Consider the following 23,640-nt stretch of genomic DNA (forward strand, 5'->3'; position numbering starts at 1 on the left):
ATTTGGCTCCCTGGAACTTTTCAACCTTTTACCACATATCATGCTTCAAACATTAAGATACCAAATGTAAATTTTTGGTGAAGAATCAACAACAAGTGGAACACAATTGTGAAGTTGAATAAAATTTATTGGTTATTTTAAATTTTTGTGGAAATTCAAAAACTGAAAAGTGGGGCATGCAATATTATTTGGCCCCTTTACATTCAGTGCAGCAAACTCACTCCAGAAGTTCATTGTGGAACTCTGAATGATCCAATGTTGTCCTAAATGACTATTGATGATAAATATAATCCACCTGTGTGTAATCAAGTCTTCGTATAAATGCACCTGCTCTGTGATAGTCTCAGGGTTCTGTTTGAAGCACAGAGAGCATCATGAAGACCAAGGAACACAACAGGCAGGTCTGTGATACTGTTGTAGAGAAGTTTAAAGCCGAATTTGGATACAAAATGATTTCCAAAACTTTAAACATCCCAAAGAGCACTGTGCAACTGATCATATTGAAATGGAAGGGGTATCATACCACTGCAAATCTACCAAGACCCGGCAATCCCTCTAAACTTTCATCTCAAACAAGGAGAAGACTGATCAGAGATGCAGCCAAGAGGCCCATGATCACTTGGGATGAAATGCAGAGATCTACAGCTGAGGTGGGACAGTCTGTCCATAGGACAACATCAGTCGTACACTGCACAAATCTGGCCTTTATGGAAGAGTGGCAAGAAGAAAGCCATTTCTCAAAGATATCCATAAAAAGTGTTGATTAAAGTTTGTAACAAGCCACCTGGGAGACACACCAAACATGTGGAAGAAGGTGCTCTGGTCAGATGAAACCAAACTCAAACTTTTTGGCAACAATGCCAAACAATATGTTTGGCGTAAAGGCAACACAGCTCATCAACCTGAACACACCATCCCCACTGTCAAACATGGTGGTGGCAGCATCATGGTTTGGGCCTGCTTTCCTTCAGCAGAGACATGGAAGATGGTTAAAATTGATGGGAAGATGGATGGGGCCAAATACAGGACCATTCTTGAAGAAAACCTGTTGGAGTCTGCAAAAGACCTGAGACTGGGATGGAGATTTGTCTTCCAACAAGACAATGATCCCAAACATAAAGCAAAATCTACAATGGAATGGTTCACAAATAAACGTATCCAGGTGTTAGAATGGCCAAGTCAAAGTCCAGACCTGAATCCAATCGAGAATCTGTGGAAAGAGCTGAAAACTGCTGTTCACAAACGATCTCCATCAAACCTCACTGAGCTCGAGCTGTTTCCCAAAGAAGAATGGGCAAAAATTTCAGTCTCTTGATGTACAAAACTGATAGAGACATACCCCAAGTGACTTGCAGCTGTAATCGCAGCAAAAGGTGGCGCAACAAAGTATTAAGTTAAAGGGGAAGAATAATATTGTGTGCCCCACTTTTCAGTTTTTGAATTTCCACAAAAATGTAAAATAACCAATAAATTTCGTTCAACTTCACAATTGTGTCCCACTTGTTGTTGATTCTTCACCAAAAATTTACATTTGGTATCTTTATGTTTGAAGAAAAGGAAATGTGGGAAAAGGTTGAAAAGTTCCAGGTGGACGAATACGTTCGCAAGGCACTGTATGTATGTGTGTGTATCAAGCCACGTCCACTCAACATATCAACTAATCACTAAGCATCTTTCATTTCACCAGAGCTGTTTAAAAGATGAAAGCTGAGCTGTGATTCGTTGCTATGAGCAACAGTTTTCCTTGTAGACAGTTGTGGAAACAGAGGCCTATTATTCTTATCATTTCTATTGTGTTATCATCCTTCTGTAATGCTGGAAATAAGACAATTTATTACCGTTCCGACCCAGACCACGCTCTGACACAGACTGCAGAGGGTGCCCAGTATCACACAGGATGGGATTAGATACACAGATCAGCAGACTATATCACACAGGATAGGATTAGATACACAGCTCAGCAGACAATAACACACAGGAGAGGATTAGACACACAGCTCAGCAGTCAGTATCATATGGGATAGGATTAGACACATGGCTCAGCAGACAGTACCACACAGGATAGGATTAGATACTCAGGTCTGCAGACTATATCACACAGGATAGGATTAGATACACGGCTCAGCAGACAGTATCACACAGGATAGGATTAGATACACAGGTCAGCAGACTATATCACACAGGATAGGATTAGATACACGATTCAGCAGACAGTAACACAGGATAGGATTAGATACACGGCTCAGCAGACAATAACACACAGGTTAGGATTAGATACACGGCTCAGCACACAGTATCACACAGAATATGATTAGATACACAGCTCAGCAGACAGTATCACACAGGATAGGATTAGATTCACGGCTCAGCACACAGTATCACACAGGATAGGATTAGATACATGGCTCAGCAGACAGTATCACACAGGAAAGGATTAAATACACCGCTCAGCAGACAGTATCACACAGGATAGGATTATATACACAGGTCAGCAGTCAGTATCGCACAGTAGAGGATTAGATTCACAGCTCAGCAGACAATAACACACAGGAGAGGATTAGATACACAGCTTTGCATACAGTATCACACAGGATAGGATTAAATACACAGCTCAGCAGTCAGTATCATACAGGATAGGATTAGATACACGGCTCAGCAGACAATAACATACAGGATAGGTTTAGATACACGGATCAGCAGACAATAACACACAAGAGAGGATTAGATACATGGCTCAGCACACAGTATCACACAGGATAGGATTAGATACACAGCTCAACAGTCAGCATCATACAGGATAGGATTAGATACACAGTTCAACAGTCAATATCATACAGAATAGGATTAGATACATGGCTCAGCAGACAGTATCACACAGGATAGGATTAGATACACGGCTCAGCAGACAGTAGCAGAAGTCTGTCACAGGCACTGTTGCAGGCTTCCTCATGCCTGCGCTCTGCGGGCAGTGAGGAAGCCAGCTCCCTGCTGGCCCCCGAAGGTCCCCGTCGCCATATTGGATTCGGGGACCTGCAGGGAAAGCGACCCCCACAGCGGCACTGCACATCGCGCTGCTGTGGGGGTCGCAGGGAAGCACGGAGGAAGCCCCCTCCCTGCCGATGCTTCCTTTAATCCCCAGTACACCGCGATCATGTTTGATCGCCACGTGAGCGCCGCTGATCGCATTAGACGTACTATTCCGTCCTTGGGACTTAGGTCCCAGGTCACATGGACGGAATAGTACGTCCAATGTAGGAAAGGGGTTAAAGGGATCCCCGGTATGGAAGTTAGGACCGTTCCACTCAGCGCTCTGGTTCTGACGCCAGGCCTCTTTTAAAGGGATCTCCGGTATGGAAGTTAGGACCGTTCCACTCAACGCTCTGGTTCTGACCCCTGGCTCATGAGGGATATTAGAGGTAGTAGTCCGGTGGCTCTGGCTGATGGGATGATGTGGGATATTAGGGGTAGCAGTCTGGTAGCAATGGCTGACGGGAAGAGTTGGGATATTATATTGAATGTGGCTATGCGGAGTGGGTGGGGCTATACACTCAGCTTTATATACTATATATATCTATAATCATTATAATTTGTTATCACTAACCGTAGTTAGTTACTCTACCCGGGCAGCGCTGGACTCTTCAGCTAGTAATCATATAATAAGGAAAATATTTAAGTGCAAGGATTTTCCTACTGGAACTCTCATAAAATGAGGCTCTGTTCATATCTGTATAAAGGATACCATTAGTGCCCGCAGAACCTATTGAATTATAATAGGGGAAATAGCGTTGTGTGTCAAAACGATGGACAACACAAGGAAACCTGTCAAATCTGACATTATTTGCATCACAAAAGTGCACACAACCTAAGCCAACATTTCAATTATTTACTTGTTATAGAAATATCATGAAATCTATTGCTTAAAAATCAAATTGTAAAAATATTTTTAGAAATCATAAATCATCTGGTACTTCCTCTATTCTGACCTCAAGTGCTGACTGTCATGCTCACGCCCTGACTGGTGGGTGTGAGCCAAGGGGTTGTGACCCCACTGTGCCACAAACCAGACTACCTTGGAAGGGGTGTTACTATGACAGCTGCCTTGGTTTTCACTGGAGCCTCTGATGGTGAGATCAAGCTTGTGCGGCAGGCAGCTGCCAGGTGCCACTCCAGGGTGGTGTCTGGCTGTGGCTGCTGATACCACTTAGGGAGATGGTGGCACAGTTGAGACACAGGGCAGGCTGGCAAGGCTGATACACAGGGCAGGCTGGCACAGCTGAGACACAGGGCAGGCAGGTGTGGTGTATGAAGGAACAGGTTCACACAGCGGGTGCTAGTACTGGTACAAACAGGAAAGAGTGTAGCATGACAGAACAGGTTTGGACCTGTTCTCACAAGAGGAGCAGCTACGGGTACTGACAGAAAAGAGTGGAGCATGACGGAACAGGTTTGGACCTGTTCACACAGGAAGTGCAGGTACGGGTACTGACAGGAAAGAGTGGAGTATGATGAACAGGTTTGGTCCTGTTCACACAGAAGGAGAACCGCAAGGCTGCAGAGAAGAGTTGTAAAGCAGCGAGAGGTTCTGCAGTAGCCAAGCAGAACCGCAAGAGTATGGAACACAAGCAGAGCTGCAAGACTGCGGAGTAGCAGAGCAGCAAGAGGTTCTGCTGCAGCAGAACCAGAACCGCAAGATTATGGAGCAAAGGCAGAGCCTAAAGAGTACAGAGCAGGCAGAGTTGCAAGAGAGTGGAGCACGAACAGAGCGGCAAGAGTGCGGAACACAAGCAGACAGGGAGGACACAAGGAAAGGCACAGCAGGAAAAGAAGCCAAAGACAAGGAGACAGACAGACAAAGGTAGGACAGAGTTCAGACAGGGAAACAGTACAAGACAGGGCCAAGGACACAGGGACCAGAGTATACACAGGTACAAAGCAAGGCAAGAACAAAGACCAGGATATTCTGCCTCCTGGAGTGCTGAGAGAGAAGTACCAAGCAAAGCTAGGAGTAAAACCTCCAGAGAAGGAGGAACACAGAGCAAGACCTGGCAGCTCAGTAGCAAGACACTAACTGAGTAAACACATTGCACAAGCACGGTTCTACTGAGTGGAGCTGCCCTAAATACTAGAGGGCTCTTGGTAATTGGTCAGGGACACATTAGACAGGTGCACACTGGCTCCATAAGAACCAGAGATTTCTGGCGCCACCCCCCTTATGCACACAGCCAGGAAACATGCACAGAGCAGATAAGAGACAAGCAGCACAGAGCATGGAGCTGGCAGCAGATAGAAATCCTAGCAAGGCCTGGAGCCGTAAGTTGGTGTGTGGGGGATGGGAGGCCATGTAGTGATGCCAACAGGGTTGTTACACTGACATTTTGGTTTGGACATGTTTCCACAGCAGCCAATGGCTGGCAGCAGCACTGACACAAATGTATTTAAATATCATTGTTGGATGGAAGGATAGAGACTGTGGCACAGAAAGTACGAGGTATCAATAAGGTGGTTACTATCAGGCTGGTTCACATACTGCTTTTTTATTTCCACATTTTTCTGCACATTTTTCAATTCTAAAAAATGCTGCACTTCTCAGTAATAAAAAGAAAAAAACACAGCAAACTGAGCCGGAGTATAACTTGAAAATATGCATGATGTAAAGGCATGTTTACACTGGCCATATACACAAGCAAATTCAAAGAAAAGACAACGTGTGCATCTACCCTAATGAAAATAAATAAGTAAAAAAGCAAGTGCATTAAATAATTTACATAGGGTATTTAGTAAACACTTTTTTAATCAAAAAAAGCATAAAGCTGTCCCACCGCGACAAGGTATACCCAATTGGGACAGTACCTACAATCTCTAATGTTAAAAGCTACCTAGCGTGAACAGTGGCAGAGAGTCACCAGGTCCCAACCGGACAACCAGCTTTGGAAGGACTAAATATGAACAGCCCAGCTCAGTAAAAAGGGGGCCACACTCTATTTGTACTGAAAACAAAATTACTGAAGAAAAAACAGAAAACTGAGGCGGAGTATAACTTGAAAACATGCATGATGTAAAGGCATGTTCACATTGGCCATAGAAACATGCCTTTTCATCATGCATGTTTTCAAGTTATACTCTAGCTCAGTTTTCTGTTGTTTTTTTCTTCAGTAATTTTGCATTCAGTTCAAATAGAGTGTGGCCCCCTTTTTACTGAGCTGGGCAGTTCATATTTAGTCCTTCCAAAGCTGGGTGTCCTTTTGGGACCTGGTGACTCTCTGCCACTGTTCACGTGTAGTAGGGGCCAGGATTAGGGGGTGGTCCACTGCTTACCGCGATCAGATGACACAGACACGAGATGGAGGCAGATTTTACTTGCAACAGGTCCGAGTTTATTGGCCGTCCTCCTGACGACCGTAGCCATACACCGCAGCTCCTTTACAGCTCTCCGTATTCAGGCCCGGATACCTTCACCTTCCTTCTGTCGTAGTGACGTTCCTCGCGGATCTTTCGCTGGGGCTGTCCTAGACCTATCTATCACCAGCGCTTCACCTGTCCGAGGTCGTCGTCCAATCGGTACCCCCGGGGCCTCGTCTGTCCTGCAGTTCTTTGTGTCAGGGGCCACCCACCTGACTGTCTCTTCCTGCCAGTCCCCTGGTCGAGCTCTCCACCGTTGTCAGTCCTTCGTACTGCGTCTTCTCCTCCTGAGGTCTTCCCGGGTCTAGTCCTAGCCTGGAATCCTGTCCTGTCCTATTTATCCCCTTCCTCGGGAATTTCCCTCCTGGGTTCCAATGTCCCCGCCCCCATGACTAAGCGGTTTCTAAAGCCCTAAGCTGCTGTCAAGTCCTGAACTACGCTCCCCCCTGCCATCTTGTGGTCAAATCTAGGTACTGCACTTCTTTTCCATCTTCCCCAGCTGTTTCCCTTCTGTCATTGCCAATATCCGTCTACAGTGCACAAACCGTCCCTTCTCCCTTCAGTCAAGTTCGTCCATCAAGTCACTTTTCCCACACACGCTAGGTAGGCTTTAACATTAGGGAGTGTAGTTACTGTCCCAATTGGGTATACTTTGTCGCAGTGGGACAGCTTTATGCTTTTTTATCAAAAAACAGTGTTTAATAAATACCCTATGTTAATTATTTAATTCACTTGCTTTTTTCACTTATTTATTTTCCTTAGGGTATATGCACACATTGTCTTTTCTTTGGTATTAGTTCACAGTAATAGAAAATTGAAATTTCAAATCTGCAGCATGTCGATTCTTTCAGCATTTTTGCAGCATTTTGTTATGCATTCAAATGAATGGAGAGAAAAAAAAGTATAAAAGTATGTAAAATGCATCAAAAACATGTAAAAAATGCATGCACTTTATGCAGTGTTTTTGCTGCCAACATTTCAGTATTTGCAGCCGATTTTTCTGCACCAAAAACCAACTGTGTGCACATGCCCTTATCTAATTTGTTAATGTCTAATATTCAAAACTTTTAAAGGGAACCTGTCACCTCATTTTGCCGCTATAAGATGTGGCCACAGCCTTTCAGGGCTTATCTACAGCATTCTGTAATGCTGTAGATAAGCCCCTGGTCCGAAGATGGGAGGAGCCGGACCTGCGACACCCATTGGAATAGACCGCATTGGACAGCCCCCGGGTGAGTATAATTAAACTTATTTTTCTTCTCTTTCAGGTCGGATCGGGGGCTTATCTACAGCATTACAGAATGCTGTAGATAAGCCCCGAATGGCAGTGGCCACATCTTATAGCGGCAAAATGAGGTAACAGGTTCCCTTTAAGAGGCAACAATGTCATTATCAGTATGCTGCTAGCTATCTGTGACTTGATAGAAAACATAAATGATTATTCATGATGAAAACAACTAGCAATACCAATGCTGTACTAGATGCAGTAATGTGTACTGTTCACTGTTCAGCTTCATACCTTTAAAAACCAGAGTGGCCAGACGACACTGAAGCTCAGATATCGGCATGACGGCGCCATTAGGCTGAATGAGTCCCACTACTGCTAGTGTGGGCTTTTCCAAATGGTAAGGAAACATATATTTGTATAAGGAAACCTTGTTTTTCTGAACACTGAGAACAGATTCTTCACAAAAAGAGAAAGAAAAACTGTATCCAGTAGCAAAGATGACGGCATCAATATTTTCCTCTGTTGTCCCATCTTCAAAGATGACACCAGTTTTTGTAAATTCCTTGATATTTGGCCTCACTTGAACAAATCCAGATATGATGCGATTTGGAAGGTCGTCATTGATTGTTGGATGTTGGCTGTTGTATCTGTGAAACATGATCAACATATTAACCCCTTTGTGACCGGGCAATATTTTAAAATCTGACATATGACAATTTATGTAGCAATAACTCTGGAACGCTTCAACATATCCCATTGATTTTGAGATTTTGCTTTTTCGTGATACATCACACTTTATTTATAATGGTAAATTTAGGCTGACATGTTTCGCTTTTATTTATGAAAATTTCAGAAATTTGACAAAAATTTTTAAAAAATAGCAAATTTCACACTTTGGGCTCATGCTCACTTGCGATGAAATCGGACGAATTCAATCCGATAAAAAATCGGATTGAATTCGTAACAGTGTTAATCTATGATGGTGTGTGAGTGCTGTGCGATTTTTATGCACCAACGTCCTTCTTTGAAAACCGGGCAATTCATATGCGGCTATACAGTAAAATCACACTGACAGGTTAAAATAGAAAAGATAGAATACATGTATACACATAGACTAAATGTGTGTGTATATATATATATATGTCAGTGACACACACACACATACAGTTGTGGCCAAAAGTATTGACACCCCTGCAATTCTGTCAGATAATACTCAGTTTCTTCCTGAAAATGATTGCAAACACAAATTCTTTGGTATTATTATCTTCATTTAATTTGTCTTAAATGAAAAAAACACAAAAGAGAATGAAGCAAAAAGCAAAACATTGATCATTTCACACAAAACTCCAAAAATGGGCCAGACAAAAGTATTGGCACCCTCAGCCTAATACTTGGTTGCACAACCTTTAGCCAAAATAACTGCGACCAACCGCTTCCGGTAACCATCAATGAGTTTCTTACAATGCTCTGCTGGAATTTTAGACCATTCATCTTTGGCAAACTGCTCCAGGTCCCTGATATTTGAAGGGTGCCTTCTCCAAACTGCCATTTTTAGATCTCTCCACAGGTGTTCTATGGGATTCAGGTCTGGACTCATTGCTGGCCACCTTAGAAGTCTCCAGTGCTTTCTCTCAAACCATTTTCTAGTGCTTTTTGAAGTGTGTTTTGGGTCACTGTCCGGCTGGAAGACCCATGACCTCTGAGGGAGACCCAGCTTTCTCACACTGGGCCCCACATTATGCTGCAAAATTTGTTGGTAGTCTTCTGACTTCATAATGCCATGCACACGGTCAAGCAGTCCAGTGCCAGAGGCAGCAAAGCAACCCTAAAACATCAGGGAACCTCCACCATGTTTGACTGTAGGGACCGTGTTCTTTTCTTTGAATGCCTCTTTTTTCTCCTGTAAACTCTATGTTGATGCCTTTGCCCAAAAAGCTCTACTTTTGTCTCATCTGACCAGAAAACATTCTTCCAAAATGTTTTAGGCTTTTTCAGGTAAGTTTTGGCAAACTCCAGCCTGTCTTCTTTATGTCTCGGGGTAAGAAGTGGGGTCTTCCTGGATCTCCTACCATACAGTCCCTTTTCATTCAGATGCCAATGGATAGTACGGGTTGACACTGTTGTACCCTCAGACTGCAGGGCAGCTTGAACTTGTTTGGATGTTAGTCAAGGTTCTTTATCCAACATCCGCACAAACTTGCGTTGAAATCTCTTGTCAATTTTTCTTTTCCGTCCACTTCTAGGGAGGTTAGACACAGTGCTATGGGCTTTAAACTTCTTGATGACACTGCACACGGTAGACACAGGAACATTCAGGTCTTTGGAGATAACTCATGCTTCCTCACAATTTGGTTTCTCAAGTCCTCAGACAGTTCTTTGGTCTTCTTTCTTTTCTCCATGCTCAATGTGGTACACACAAGGACACAGGACAGAGGTTGAGTCAACTTTAATCCATGTCAACTGGCTGCAAGTGTGATTTAGTTATTGCCAACACCTGTTAGGTGCCACAGGTAAGTTACAGGTGCTGTAAATTACACAAATTAGAGAAGCATGACATGATTTTTCGAACAGTGCCAATACTTTTGTCCACCCTCTTTTTTATGTTTGGTGTGGAATTATATCCAATTTGGCTGTAGGACAATTGTTTTTGTGTTTTTTCATTTAAGACAAATTAAATGAAGATAATAATACCGAAGAATTTGTGTTTGCAATCATTTTCAGGAAGAAACTGAGTATTATCTGACAGAATTGCAGGGGTGTCAATATTTTTGGCCACAACTGTATATATATATATATATATATATATATTTGATATAGATAGTAGAATAACCGATAATTCAATTGTTGGCATCTGTAAAATAATTGCAAAGCCGACAGGGTATGACACATGGTTTACATACAGTAAACCATTGCATATCATTTTGATTTACATATGTCCCTGACTACTAATGTTATGAATGTGTTTAAAAATTTGTAGCTGTAGGTGTTAAATTAAATAATTAAATCTCGTAAAAAAATTGTGTGAGCTCCAGCACAATTTTCTCCACCAGAGAGGGAAAGCCAGTGACTGAGGGCAGATATTAATAGCCTAGAAAGGGTCCATGGTTATTGGCCCCCCTGGCTAAAAATATCTGCCCCAGCCACCCCAGAAAAGGCCCATCTGTAAGGCACCCCAATTCCTGCACTTAGCCTCTCTCTTCCCATTGCCCTGTAGTGGGTGGCATATGGGGTAATAAAAGGTTAATGTCACCTTGCTATTGTAAGGTGACATTAAGCCTGGTTAATAATGGAGAGGTGTCAATAAGTCACGTATCCATTATTAATCCAATAGTATGAAAGGATTTAAAAAACACAAATACATTAAGAATAAAGTCTGTTAATGATATAATTAAACACACTGGTTTCCCATCTTTATTAAACTCCCAATCCAAGCAAAGCCATCATTCTGTAAAAAATCAAAAATAAAAAGTAACAATATCCCTTACCTGTCGGCCGTACAGTCATGTCCCATGCCGCAATACATCTGAAGGGGATAAATAATTTACAACTGGGAGCAGTCCTCATGCGACCGCCCTGGCCTAAAACCATGGAGGAATGAATGAAAAGCTGCCTGCAAACACAACATGATGCCCACAGAACATTCCATCAAAGTCTGCATTCCAAAATGGCGCTCCTTCCCTTCCAAGCTCTCACATGTGTCCAAACAGTGATTCCCCCCACATATGGGGTATCAGCATACTCAGGACAAATTGCACAACAACTTTTATGGTCCAATTTCTCCTGTTAGCCTTGCAAAAATAAAAAATAGCGAGCTAAAAAATCATTTTTGAGGAAAAAAAAGATTTTTTATTTTCACTGCTCTACGTTATAAACTTCTGTGAAGCACTTGGAGGTTGAAAGTGCTCACCACACATCTAGATGAGTTCCTTAAGGGGTCCAGTTTCCAAATTGGGGTCACTTGTTGGGGGTTTCCACTGTTTAGGCACATCAGGGGCTCTCCAAACGCAACATGGCGTCCGATCTCAATTCCAGCCAATTCTGCATTGAAAAAGTCAAACGGCGCTCCTTCCATTCCAAGCCCTGCCGTGCTCCCAAACAGTGGTTTACCCCCCACATATGGGGTATCAGCATATTCAGGAGAAACTGCACAACATTTTTTCTCTTTCTACACTTGTGAAAATAAAAAAAATTGGTTCTGTAGTAAAATGTTTGTAAAAAAAGTTAAATGTTGATTTTTTTCCTTCCACATTGCTTCAGTTCCTGTGAAGCACGTAAAGGGTTAATAAAGTTCTTGAATGTGGTTTTGAGCACCTTGAGGAGTGCAGTTTTTAGAATCATGTGACTTTTGGGTATTTTGTCATATTGACCTTTCATAATGACTTCAAATGTGATGTGGTCCCTTAAAAATGGTTTTGTAAATTTTGTTGTTAAAATTAGGAATCGCTGGTCAACTTTTAACCCTTATAACTTCCTGATAAAAAATCATTTGGTTCCACAATTGTGCTGATGTAAAGCAGACATGTGGGAAATTGTATTTATTAAGTATTTTTTGTGACATAGCTCTCTGATTTAAGGGCATAAAAATTAAAAGTTTGAATATTGCAAAATTTTACATTTTTTGGCATATTTTCGTATTTTTCATAAATAAACACAAGTCATATCGAAGAAATTTTACCACTATCATGAAGTAAAATATGTCACAGAAAAAAGTTTCTAAACTTTTAACCCTTATAAAATCTTAACAAAAAAACGACATTTCAGAAATTATGCCAAGGAAAAGCAGACCTAGCATAAATGTTGTTTAATGTTGCATGACTATTTTGTTATCGGGGTAGAAAAATTGTGCTTGAAAAGTGCACATTTTGAAAAAATTTTGCCAAATTTTCATAAATAAAAACTTAAGTCATATTGACCTAGATTCACCACATTCATGAACCACAAAGTGTCATGGAAAACAGGCTCAGACTCGCTGGGACTGGAAGAAGCACTCTGGGGTTAGTATCGCATAAAAAGACACATCAGGAAAGTCAAAACTGGCTCCTACAGTAGGGGGTCAAAGACACAGCCCTTTGGGCTCTTGTATATCTGCAGGACGAGGTGTACTTATGAATGACACCATCCAATTTAAACATATAATATACTAAAAAACACGAAGAAAAAATCCAAGTGGGCTGGAATTGACGAAAAACTGATCTTTCACCGTTGCCTTTGTTTTTCATGGGGTTCACTTAGTGTATATATGTATTGTGGGGATGTGACTCACTCAGGTGCAGCGGGAGACCATCAGGAGACCGGTTCTTCCAAAGTTCATGAGGTTTATTTCTGTCATAAACCATAAAACAGCGTATCACCAAAAATAGCCTCTAGCTTAGGCAAACAAAACATAGAATCATAGAATCATAGAATCATAGAGTCGTCGAGTTGGAAGGGACCTCCTGGGCCATCTGGTCCAACCCCCTGCTCAAAGCAGGATTCGCTAAATCATCCCAGTCAGATGTCTGTCCAGCCTCTGTTTGAAGACTTCCATTGAAGGAGAACTCACCACTTCTCGTGGCAGCCTGTTCCACTCATTGATCACTCTAACTGTCAAAAAGTTTTTTCTAATATCTAATCTGTGTCTCTTCCCATTCAGTTTCATCCCATTGCTTCTAGTCTTTCCTTGTGCAAATGAGAATAAAGTTGATCCTTCTACAATGTGACAGCCCTTTAGATATTTGTAGACAGCTATTAAGTCTCCTCTCAGTCTTCTCTTTTGCAAACTAAACATTCCCAAATCCTGCAACCTTTCCTCATAAGACAGGGTTTGCAGACCGGTCACCATTCTGGTCGCTCTTTTCTGAACTTGCTCCAGTTTGTTGATGTCTTTTTTAAAATGTGGTGCCCAAAACTGGACACAATATTCCAGATGAGGTCTGACCAAAGAGGAGTAGAGGGAAATAATGACTTCACGTGATCTAGACTGTATGCTTCTGTTAATACATCCTAGAATTGCATTTGCCTTTTTTGCTGCTGCATCACACTGTTGACTCATATTCAGTCTGTGATCTATTAGTATACCCAAGTCTTTTTCACATGTGCTGTCACTTAGCCCTATTCCTCCCATTCTATATATGCTTTTTTCATTTTTATTGCCCAGATGTAGTACTTTGCATTTCTCCCTGTTAAAAACCATTCTGTTAGTTGCTGCCCACTTCTCCAGTTTATTTAAATCTTTTTGAATCCTCTCTCTCTCTTCTCTAGTATTAGCTATCCCTCCTAGCTTTGTGTCATCAGCAAATTTAATCAGTTTACCCTCAATTCCTTCATCTAAATCGTTGATAAAGATGTTGAACAATACAGGGCCCAGGACAGAGCCCTGTGGTACCCCACTTGAGACATTCTTCCAACTGGATGTGCAGCCATTTACGACCACTCTTTGGGTCCGATCACTAAGCCAGTTATGAATCCACCTAACAGTTGCCTTGTCCATTCCATACTTAGTCATTTTTTCAATAAGGATTGTATGAGAGACTTTGTCAAATGCTTTGCTGAAGTCAAGATATACTATATCTACAGCATTTCCTTGATCCACCCAATCAGTGATACCGTCATAGAAGGAAATTAAGTTAGTCTGACATGACTTATTAGTTAGAAACCCATGCTGACTCTGTTTAATCACTTCATTCTTATCCAGGTATTGACATACATGTTGTTTAATAATTTGTTCAAAGATCTTTCCTGGTATAGAAGTCAGACTCACCGGCCTATAGTTGCCTGGGTCCACCTTCTTCCCCTTTTTGAAGATAGGAACAACATTTGCTCTTCTCCAGTCTTCTGGCACTTCTCCTTCTCCAAGAATTTTCAAAGATTATGGAGAGGGGTTCAAAAATTTCTTCTGCTATCTCCTTCAGTACTCTGGGGTGTAATTCATCTGGACCTGGAGACTTGAATTCATTTAGGTTAGCTAAGTGTTTCCTCACTATCTTTCTGTTTATAGATATCCTGGATTCTTCTATTCCCTTAATAGGACAGTGAATAACAGTTGATGTTGCATTTCCTTTCTGAGAGAAAACAGATGCAAAATAGGAATTTAAAAGTTCAGCCTTCTCAACATCCTGTCTTACCATTTCATCATTTTCATCCTGTAAAAATCCTATAGCATCTTTGACTTTTCTTTTACTTTTGACATATCACCAAAATCCTTTATTATTGCTTTTGACATCTCTTGCAAGCCTCAGTTCATTTTCAGCTTTAGCTAATCTGATTTGTGCCCTGCAGGTTCTGCAGACAGCATTATATTCTTCTTTAGATATGCCTCCCTCTTTCCATTTTATAAACATTTTTTTCTTCCTTTTTAGCATGTGCTTAAGTTCTGTGTTCATCCATCCTGGTTTCCTTAAATGCTTCCTATTCTTCCCTCTTTTCGGAATTGTTAACAACTGTGCTTTGAGAATTTCATTTTTCAAGATTTCCCATCCTTCCTGGACATTTTTGTCTTTAAGGATATCCAGCCATTGGATCCCTCCAATTCTCTTTCTGAATCCCTTAAAATCTGCCTTTCTGAAATCTAACCTTGACGTCTGAGTCTTCACAGGTCTTCCACCTCTAGTAATCCAAAATTCTAAAATAGCATGGTCGCTACCTCCTAGGGTCCCAGCCACTTTTACCTCCTCAACTATTTCCTCCCTGTTTATAAGGATTAGATCCAAGGTAGCAGTTCCCCTTGTTTTCTCCCTTACCTTTTGGAAGATAAAGTTGTCAGCAAGAGAGGATAAGAATTTCCTTGACCTGTTAGTTTTGCCTGAGAGAGATTCCCAACAAATGTCTGGATAGTTGAAATCTCCCATGACAACTATGTCATATTTTTTGGAGAACTTGGCCATCTGATGCATAAAGAGTTCATCTATATCTTCGGCTTGCACAGGTGGCCTGTAGTAAATGCCTACAATGGTGTCCTTTCCATTGTTCTGTCCTTGTATTCTTACCCAAACAGTTTCCACAGAACTCCCAGTCTCTGAAGCTTCAATCTCTGTGCAGATATACGCGTTTCGAACATACAATGCGACACCCCCTCCTCGTTTATCAAGTCTGTTTCTTGCAAATAAGTTGTATCCTTCTAGTCTTGTATTCCAATCATGTGTATCGTCCCACCAAGTTTCAGTGATTCCAATTACATCATATTTCTGTTCCTGTGTTAGTAGTTCCAATTCTCCTTGTTTGTTGCCCATGCTTTGTGCATTAGTATAGAAACATTTTAGTTTGTGATTGGTTTCTCTTTCTCCAATATTTTTATTAATTAGATTCTTTCGTCTTTGTTCTTCCTTTCCACTTCTAATAGCAGAGTTCTCAATAGCATTTGTCAGGTGTATGGCTTTTTCTGGTCTTTTGCTTCCCTTCCCATGTTGTTCTAGTTTAAAGCTCTCCTTACAAGTGTAGCAAGGCGACTTCCAAATACATGCTTTCCAGTCTTCGTAAGGTGCACCCCATCTCTAGCAAGTAGTCCATCGTATAAGTAGTTCACTCCGTGATCCAGAAATCCAAATCGTTGCTGACGGCACCATCGACGTAAACCTTCGTGGTTGCAGACTCAGACCGCGAGTCTCAGCACATGCTGGGAGGTGTAGTCCTCCCCACATACAGCTCCCTGGTTCAGGAGCAGGTCACATTATAAGGCTGTAGCCACACCCACGTTCCCAGCAGCTGACTGGTCACATGACTGTGACCTCACCACAGGTCCTTCAAACAAAAACAATAACAATATCTGGTATGCTTTACTTCTGCCTTACATTATGGAGATAAGCCATTTATGAGACACATATCTCCCATCAATTACACGACCCTTAGCCCTGCCACATACCTCCCCCCTCTGCCTAAAGCCATGGGGCTTGGCACTTTCACCTACCAGGCAAGGGATTCTGGAGAGGGCATCGGCATTACCATGTAGCTTCCCGGCCCTATGCTCTACATGGAAACTGAAGTCTTGTAGGGCTAAGAACCAGCGGGTGACCCTAGCATTCTTGCCCTTGGTTTCCCTCATCCACCTGAGTGGGGCATGGTCGGATATTAACCTAAACTTCCGTCCCACCAGGTAGTACCGTAATGTGTCCACTGCCCATTTTATGGCCAAACACTCCTTCTCTACAACTGAGTAATTTCTCTCACAAGAAGTCAACTTCCTACTCAAGTAGAGAACAGGATGCTCCTCCCCACGTATCTCTTGGGAAAGGACTGCACCTACCCCGACATCTGAGGCATCTGTCTGGAGGACAAATTCACGTTTAAAGTCTGGGGCCACCAAAACGGGCTGCTTACAAAGAGCTCCCTTCATTTCTTGGAAGGCTGACTCTGCTTCTTCGGACCAGCTGACCATCACTGACTTTGTCCCTTTAAGCAGATCAGTTAGAGGTGCAGCCATTGTGGCGAAGTTTGGGATAAACCTCCTGTAATATCCCACAATCCCCAGGAAGGCTTTAACTTGCTTCTTTGACAGAGGTCTCGGCCATGTTTGAATTGCCTCCACTTTATTGATTTGGGGTTTGATCTCGCCACGCCCCACTACATATCCGAGGTACTTGGCTTCTTCTCTCCCCAAGGCACACTTCTTCGGGTTTATTGTAAACCCCGCCTCTCTTAGAGCGTCAAACACTGCTTGGACCTTTTCCAGGTGAGTCTCCCAGTCCGGGGTAAAGATGACGATATCATCCAGGTATGCAGCAGCGTATAGCTTATGAGGTGCAAGGATTCTATCCATCGCCCTCTGGAAGGTTGCTGGAGCTCCCTGTAGGCCAAACGGCATCCGGACATACTGGAAGCACCCGTCTGGTGTGGAGAATGCCGTCTTCTCCTTGGCTTCCTGTGCCATGGGGATCTGCCAATATCCCTTGGTCAGATCCAAAGTGGTTATGTACCTGGCAGGTCCAAGTCTCTCGATGAGCTCATCAACGCGTGGCATGGGATAAGCGTCGAACTTGGAGACCTCATTCAGCTTCCGGTAATCGTTGCAGAACCTCCATTCACCATCAGGTTTTGGGACCAGGACAATCGGGCTCGACCAGCCGCTCTTGGATTCCTCAATGACCCCGAGCTTCAACATACGCTGCACCTCCTTGGAGATTACCTCTCGCCGGGCCTCAGGAATACGATATGGTTTCACGTTCACCCGCACATGTGGCTCGGTCAGAATTTCGTGCTCCACCACCTTCGTGCACCCCGGCAACTCTGAGAACAGGTCGCGGTTTTTCTGGAGTAACTCCCGGCACTGCTGCTTCTGGGCCTTCGATAGAGTCTCCGCTATGGTAACGGCTCCAACCTCCCCTTCTAGGTTGCCCAGCAAGCACGGAGTTACCGCTGGCTCTCTATCTTGCCACGGCTTGATAAGGTTAACATGGTAAACCTGGTATGGCTTCCGTCTTCCGGGTTGGTGGATCTTGTAGTTTACGTCTCCCAGTTTCTCCACCACCTCATATGGCCCTTGCCACTTGGCCAAGAACTTACTTTCCACCGTCGGTATTAGCACGAGAACTCGGTCTCCCGGATTGAACTGCCTCACTCTGGCTGACCGGTTGTAGACCCTGGCCTGAGCCTCTTGTGCCTGGCGGAGATGTTCTTTGACAATGGGCATCACCTTCGCAACCCTCTGCTGCATCAGTGCCACATGCTCAATGACGCTTCTGTGGGGCGTGACTTCGGCTTCCCAGGTTTCCTTGGCTATATCTAGGAGACCTCGCGGATGCCGGCCGTACAGAAGCTCGAAGGGGGAGAACCCCGTGGAGGCCTGGGGAACTTCACGGATAGAAAACAGTAAATACGGTAAGAGACAATCCCAGTCTCTACCATCTTCCTCTATGACTTTTCTCAGCATGCTCTTCAGGGTCTTGTTAAACCTCTCAACAAGGCCATCTGACTGTGGATGGTACACTGAAGTCCTCAGCTGGGAAATTTGCAAGACTCTGCACAATTCTCTCATCACCTTGCTCATAAAAGGTGTCCCCTGGTCGGTCAGGATCACCTTCGGCAAACCCGTCCGGGAAAACACATGGACCAGCTCACGGGCTATACTCTTTGCAGAGGAGTTTCTCAGGGGAATGGCCTCAGGATAGCGTGTGGCATAGTCCAGGATGACTAATATATACTGATGGCCCCGAGCTGATTTAACTAAGGGACCGACCAAGTCCATGGCAATTCTCTCAAATGGCACCTCAATAATGGGCAGTGGCACAAGAGGGTTCCGAAAATGAGATGTGGGGGCAGTTAACTGACATGTCGGGCAGGACCTGCAATAGTTTACTATTTCCCGGTGACACCCAGGCCAATAGAACCTCTGTACAATCCGTTCCTGGGTTTTTTCCACCCCCAGGTGTCCCCCCAAGATGTGTGAATGGGCCATGTCCAACACTTTTCGTCTATAGGGGCCTGGTACTATTAACTGCTCTGCCACCTCCTCCCTTATTTTCGTGACCCGGTACAACAATTCCCCACTCAACATAAAATGGGGAAACCTTGTGTCTGCTCCCGGCTCTTGTGCAACCCCATTAATGACGGTGACATTGTTAAAGGCTTCCCTTAGTGTGGGGTCCCTATGTTGGGCAGTCCCAAAATTCTCCCCGGCCACCCCTAACTCCGGGATGTCAGGTACAGGGGACCCTTCCTCTTCATCCCCAACAAGGACACATAAAGGGAACTCGTCTGCCTCTGGTGGTGGCGATACCTCAGTGGGGTGGATTGGTTCCCTGCTCTTGCTAGCACACTCAGAACCCATCCCCCACAGATCCCAAAACAGACAGAAATCCCGGCCAATAATTATGGGATGCAACAAGTCTCGAACAACGCCAACTTCATGCGACTCGGTGCCATGCGCCGTTTCAATCTTCACCCTAGCCATAGGGTAGTCCTTTGCATCGCCATGTATGCACCGAACACCAATCTTTTTACCCGGGAGTATGTTTAGAGGAAAACTGGCCCTCACAAGGGTCACCAAGCTCCCGGAGTCCAGAAGCGCCATTACTGCTCGACCGTTCACCTTCACGGGACACGCTTGTGGCCCCTTGTTAGGTAGCGAGTTCACACTGCAAGCTGGATATGCGTAGTATGAACTACGGCGTCCCATGCTGCAGTCCATCTGCTCGGTGGTCTGGGGACAACGGGCCGCTATATGTCCTGGCCCATGACACTTCCAGCAAATAACACCCGAGGGGACCTTGGGCACCGCCTCCCCCGCCCCTTTTGACCTTGGACGCACCACCCCTTTTTGTGACTCCGCCCCCTGCTGGGACCCCCAATATGGAATGGGCTGCTTCCCCAAGAAACCTTCCATCCCCTGGTATCTCTCGACCAGCCCAACCAGTTCATCAGCATTTTGGGGATCACCCTGGGCAACCCAAGTCTGTAGAGGTCTCGGCAGAGAATGCACAAACCGATCCATCACAACTCGCTCTACCATCTGTGCAGGGGAAGCCGACTCTGGCTGCAGCCATTTCTGGACCAGGTGCAACAGGTCAAACATTTGGGAGCGCGGGGGTTTGTCCCGGTGATAGGCCCAGCGATGAACTCGCTGTGCCCTGGTAGTCATTGTTACCCCCAAGCGTGCGAGAATTTCCGCTTTTAATTTGGGATACTCTCTGGCATCTTGTACCGTCAGGTCAAAGTACGCCTTCTGGGGCTCCCCCGTTAGGTAAGGGGCCAGTACCTCCGCCCACCGCTCTGGCTGAAGTTTTTCCCTCTCAGCCACCCTCTCAAACACCGTCAGGAAGGCCTCCACATCATCCTCAGGGGTCATTTTTTGTAATGCGCGTCTTACCGCCTTCTCGACGTCGGTGGCATCAGCCCGACCTGGGGTTGGGGCGCTCGTCCTGCCCTCCTGGATGGCGGTTGCCAGAAGCTGCATCTGCTGCCGTTGTTCCTGCTGGCTCTGCTGGAACTGCTGCCGCTGCTCCTGCTGGCTTTGCTGGATCTGCTGTAACAACAGCTTGTTGGTTTCCTGCTGCAGTGCCTGGGACTGGACCAGGTGTTTCATGAGGTCCTCCATGATTCCAGGCAATGCTTGTTGCCCCGCTGCAAACTTCACCCAGGACATGCAGCAACTGTCTCAAGTCTCTGCTGGGACCGCTGCCCGCACGTGTACCACCAATTGTGGGGATGTGACTCACTCAGGTGCAGCGGGAGACCATCAGGAGACCAGTTCTTCCAAAGTTCATGAGGTTTATTTCTGTCATAAACCATAAAACAGCGTATCACCAAAAATAGCCTCTAGCTTAGGCAAACAAAACATAAACCTTCGTGGTTGCAGACTCAGACCGCGAGTCTCAGCACATGCTGGGAGGTGTAGTCCTCCCCACATACAGCTCCCTGGTTCAGGAGCAGGTCACATTATAAGGCTGTAGCCACACCCACGTTCCCAGCAGCTGACTGGTCACATGACTGTGACCTCACCACAGGTCCTTCAAACAAAAACAATAACAATATCTGGTATGCTTTACTTCTGCCTTACATTATGGAGATAAGCCATTTATGAGACACATATCTCCCATCAATTACACGACCCTTAGCCCTGCCACAGTATATATATATATATTGTATGGTAGCGCTGTCATTCAAGTAGGGGATACTCGCTTAGCAGCCACAAAACCAGATCCGGCACAGGTTTTCCAAAAAAAACAATCATAGTCCATGCGGTTTATTAGGCATCATAAACCCACAGCAGTAACATAAAGTTCACTTAATCAGCATAGCGTCCAAGACAGAGTTCAGCTCTGTAATCCCTGTGGTCGTACAGGTTATGCATACACAGGCTTTTCAGCCTCAGTTATCTCACCCGTCAGGGTTCACTCATGGTTCCTTCACCTCGCTGCAGCCATCCATTCCCTCCAGGGAATTACCAGGCACGTGCAGCCATTCAACACAGTGTTCACTTGCTGTCAGAAGGCAGCCCCATCTCTCTCAGATGGGACCTTCCAAAACGGACCAACCAGGTCCCTGTATTCACCTCCTGTGACCTACCCTGGCCACCTTATATGGTCCGTAGCCACGCCCACCTGGTCACATGGCTATGACCTCATCGCAGGTCCTTTAACCACTCATACAAACTTTACAATAGCATTCTTAAACACACCCCCTGGATGGGTTTGTAGGTAACTGGGCCCGCCGGACTCCCCAGCTACCTGGAGACTTCTCCGTGACACATTGAAACAGCACCTCAGCAGTATCACTGCTGATCAACACACACATAAGCCTCCATCTCAAGGCCACCCACCTTGAGATACATAACGGTCATTCAGGATTCTGCCATTCATCCTCTCTCCTAGGACATCCACACAGCACCCCCTAGCAGACACAGTGGTCACCACACCACATAATATATAAGCTGACCCGAGTATAAGCCGAGACCCCTAATTATTGACTCGAGTATAAGCCGAGGGTGGTGCTGCACAAGGGTTAATGGTGGTCCAAAAAGATGCTCCATAGATAAATACCCCCCATATATTGCTGCACAAGGGTTAATGGTGGCCCAAGAAGATGCTCCATAGGTAAATGCAGCCCATATATTGCTGCTGCAGTTAAAAAAGAAAATTACATACTAACCTCTTGTTGCTAGCGGCCAGGTGCTGGTGACCTGAGCAGGCGGGGACACTGGTGCGCTATGTGGGATAGGTGCCGGTGTCGCCGCTGGCTCAGGCCCCTGGCACTGGCGATATTCTCCTGTCCCCGTTCCATCGCAGGGTGCCGCTCTGTCTCTGCAGTGACATTCAGCAGAGGGCGCAAACTGACTACGTCATCGCACCATCTGACCTGAACGTTACAGTCAGAGGATGCAGAGGACAGAGCGGCGCCTGGCGGTGGAACGGGGACAGGTGAATATTGCACTGCTCCCCCGTCCTCCCCATCATACTCAACCCCTCCTGGCGCATGGTCTCTGCAGCCCCTGCTTGTTCCATGGTCTCGGTGCCCCTGCACTTCCAGGTTTCTGCGGTCACGTGGTACCGCTCATTAAAGTCATGAATATGCACATATCCATGACTTTAATGAGCGGTACCACGTGACCGCTGAACACAGGCACCGAGACCAGGAGCCGCGCCAAGACGGAGTGAGTATGATCTCTGACACCCGCGCTCCCCCTCCCCCACTGACCCCCGGTATATGACTCGTGTATAAGCCGAGAGGGGAACTTTCAGCCCAAAAAAATGGGCTGAAAATCTCGGCTTATACACGAGAATATACGGTATATACACACACACGTTTTAAACATCTTAATTACCACCAATATGCCTTTTTACTGACCTGAGATATAACAATAGCTGTATAACCCTGTAGGTTTGCATGTTTTTTGAACCTAAGGCCCACGGACTGTTTACGGGCCCCCAAAGACCTATCTGGCCCCGGGCAGATTCCTGGGAACCCCAGCTGTGTTTTGACAGCCGCAGGCCCTTTAATTTCTTCTTTCTCTGTGCGCACACACATACAGTGTTCACTACTACAATGAAAGATTATTTCCTGACCTCAGTGCCAGTGTCAGAACTTCTTTTGTGGGCAAAGAAGTCGCGCTATTTCTACAGCCCTTGAAGGATGGTATAAATATCCAAATGGCCCTTGGTAAAATAAAAAGGTTCCCCACCCAAATAGTGACTATAGCATCTATAACGGCTAGCAGTGTGGGGCTCCCTCTTTTCCATGGGCACCCTGACATTATGATTGCATGGTCCTGATGTTTGCTATGGAAATTCTCGCCCTTAGAGTCTTCCAGACATAGTGACCTGTTCAGACGTTAGCAACATTTAGGTAGTAAAAAAAATGTTTCATTCGTGTCCTGCCACTTTGCATTAATTATTGAAGAGTTAATAAACTACCTTACAGCAGTTTTGCATATGTTGACTGATGTGGTTTTTAAAATATCAATTGGAGGTTTTCCAATATATAGGACTCGAAAAATCACTTCAAAACAGAATACGAATCTTAACATTTTTTGCAAATTTCCTTGAAAAAATTCCTGCTACATTTTTCAACCTTCTAAACTGCTATTAACAAAAAAATCATCTGTTGCT

At 44.7% G+C, this 23,640-nt stretch overlaps 1 protein-coding gene across 6 annotated transcripts in view; it reads right to left on the reverse strand.

Moving 5' to 3' along the window:
- LOC141065779 (flavin-containing monooxygenase 5-like) overlaps nt 1-23,640 on the reverse strand; it is an 816,973-nt gene that overhangs the window by 75,307 nt on the left and 718,026 nt on the right. For all 6 annotated transcript variants that reach the window (XM_073557933.1, XM_073557934.1, XM_073557936.1 and 3 more), the window contains one exon: nt 7,919-8,274. In XM_073557933.1, coding sequence (XP_073414034.1) covers nt 7,919-8,274 — 356 coding nt within the window. The remainder of the gene's footprint in view (nt 1-7,918; nt 8,275-23,640) is intronic.

This window comes from Dendrobates tinctorius, unplaced genomic scaffold (assembly GCF_039654945.1).
Source record: "Dendrobates tinctorius isolate UK_male_01 unplaced genomic scaffold, ASM3965494v1 ptg000012l, whole genome shotgun sequence".
NCBI classification, from domain to species: domain Eukaryota; kingdom Metazoa; phylum Chordata; class Amphibia; order Anura; family Dendrobatidae; genus Dendrobates; species Dendrobates tinctorius.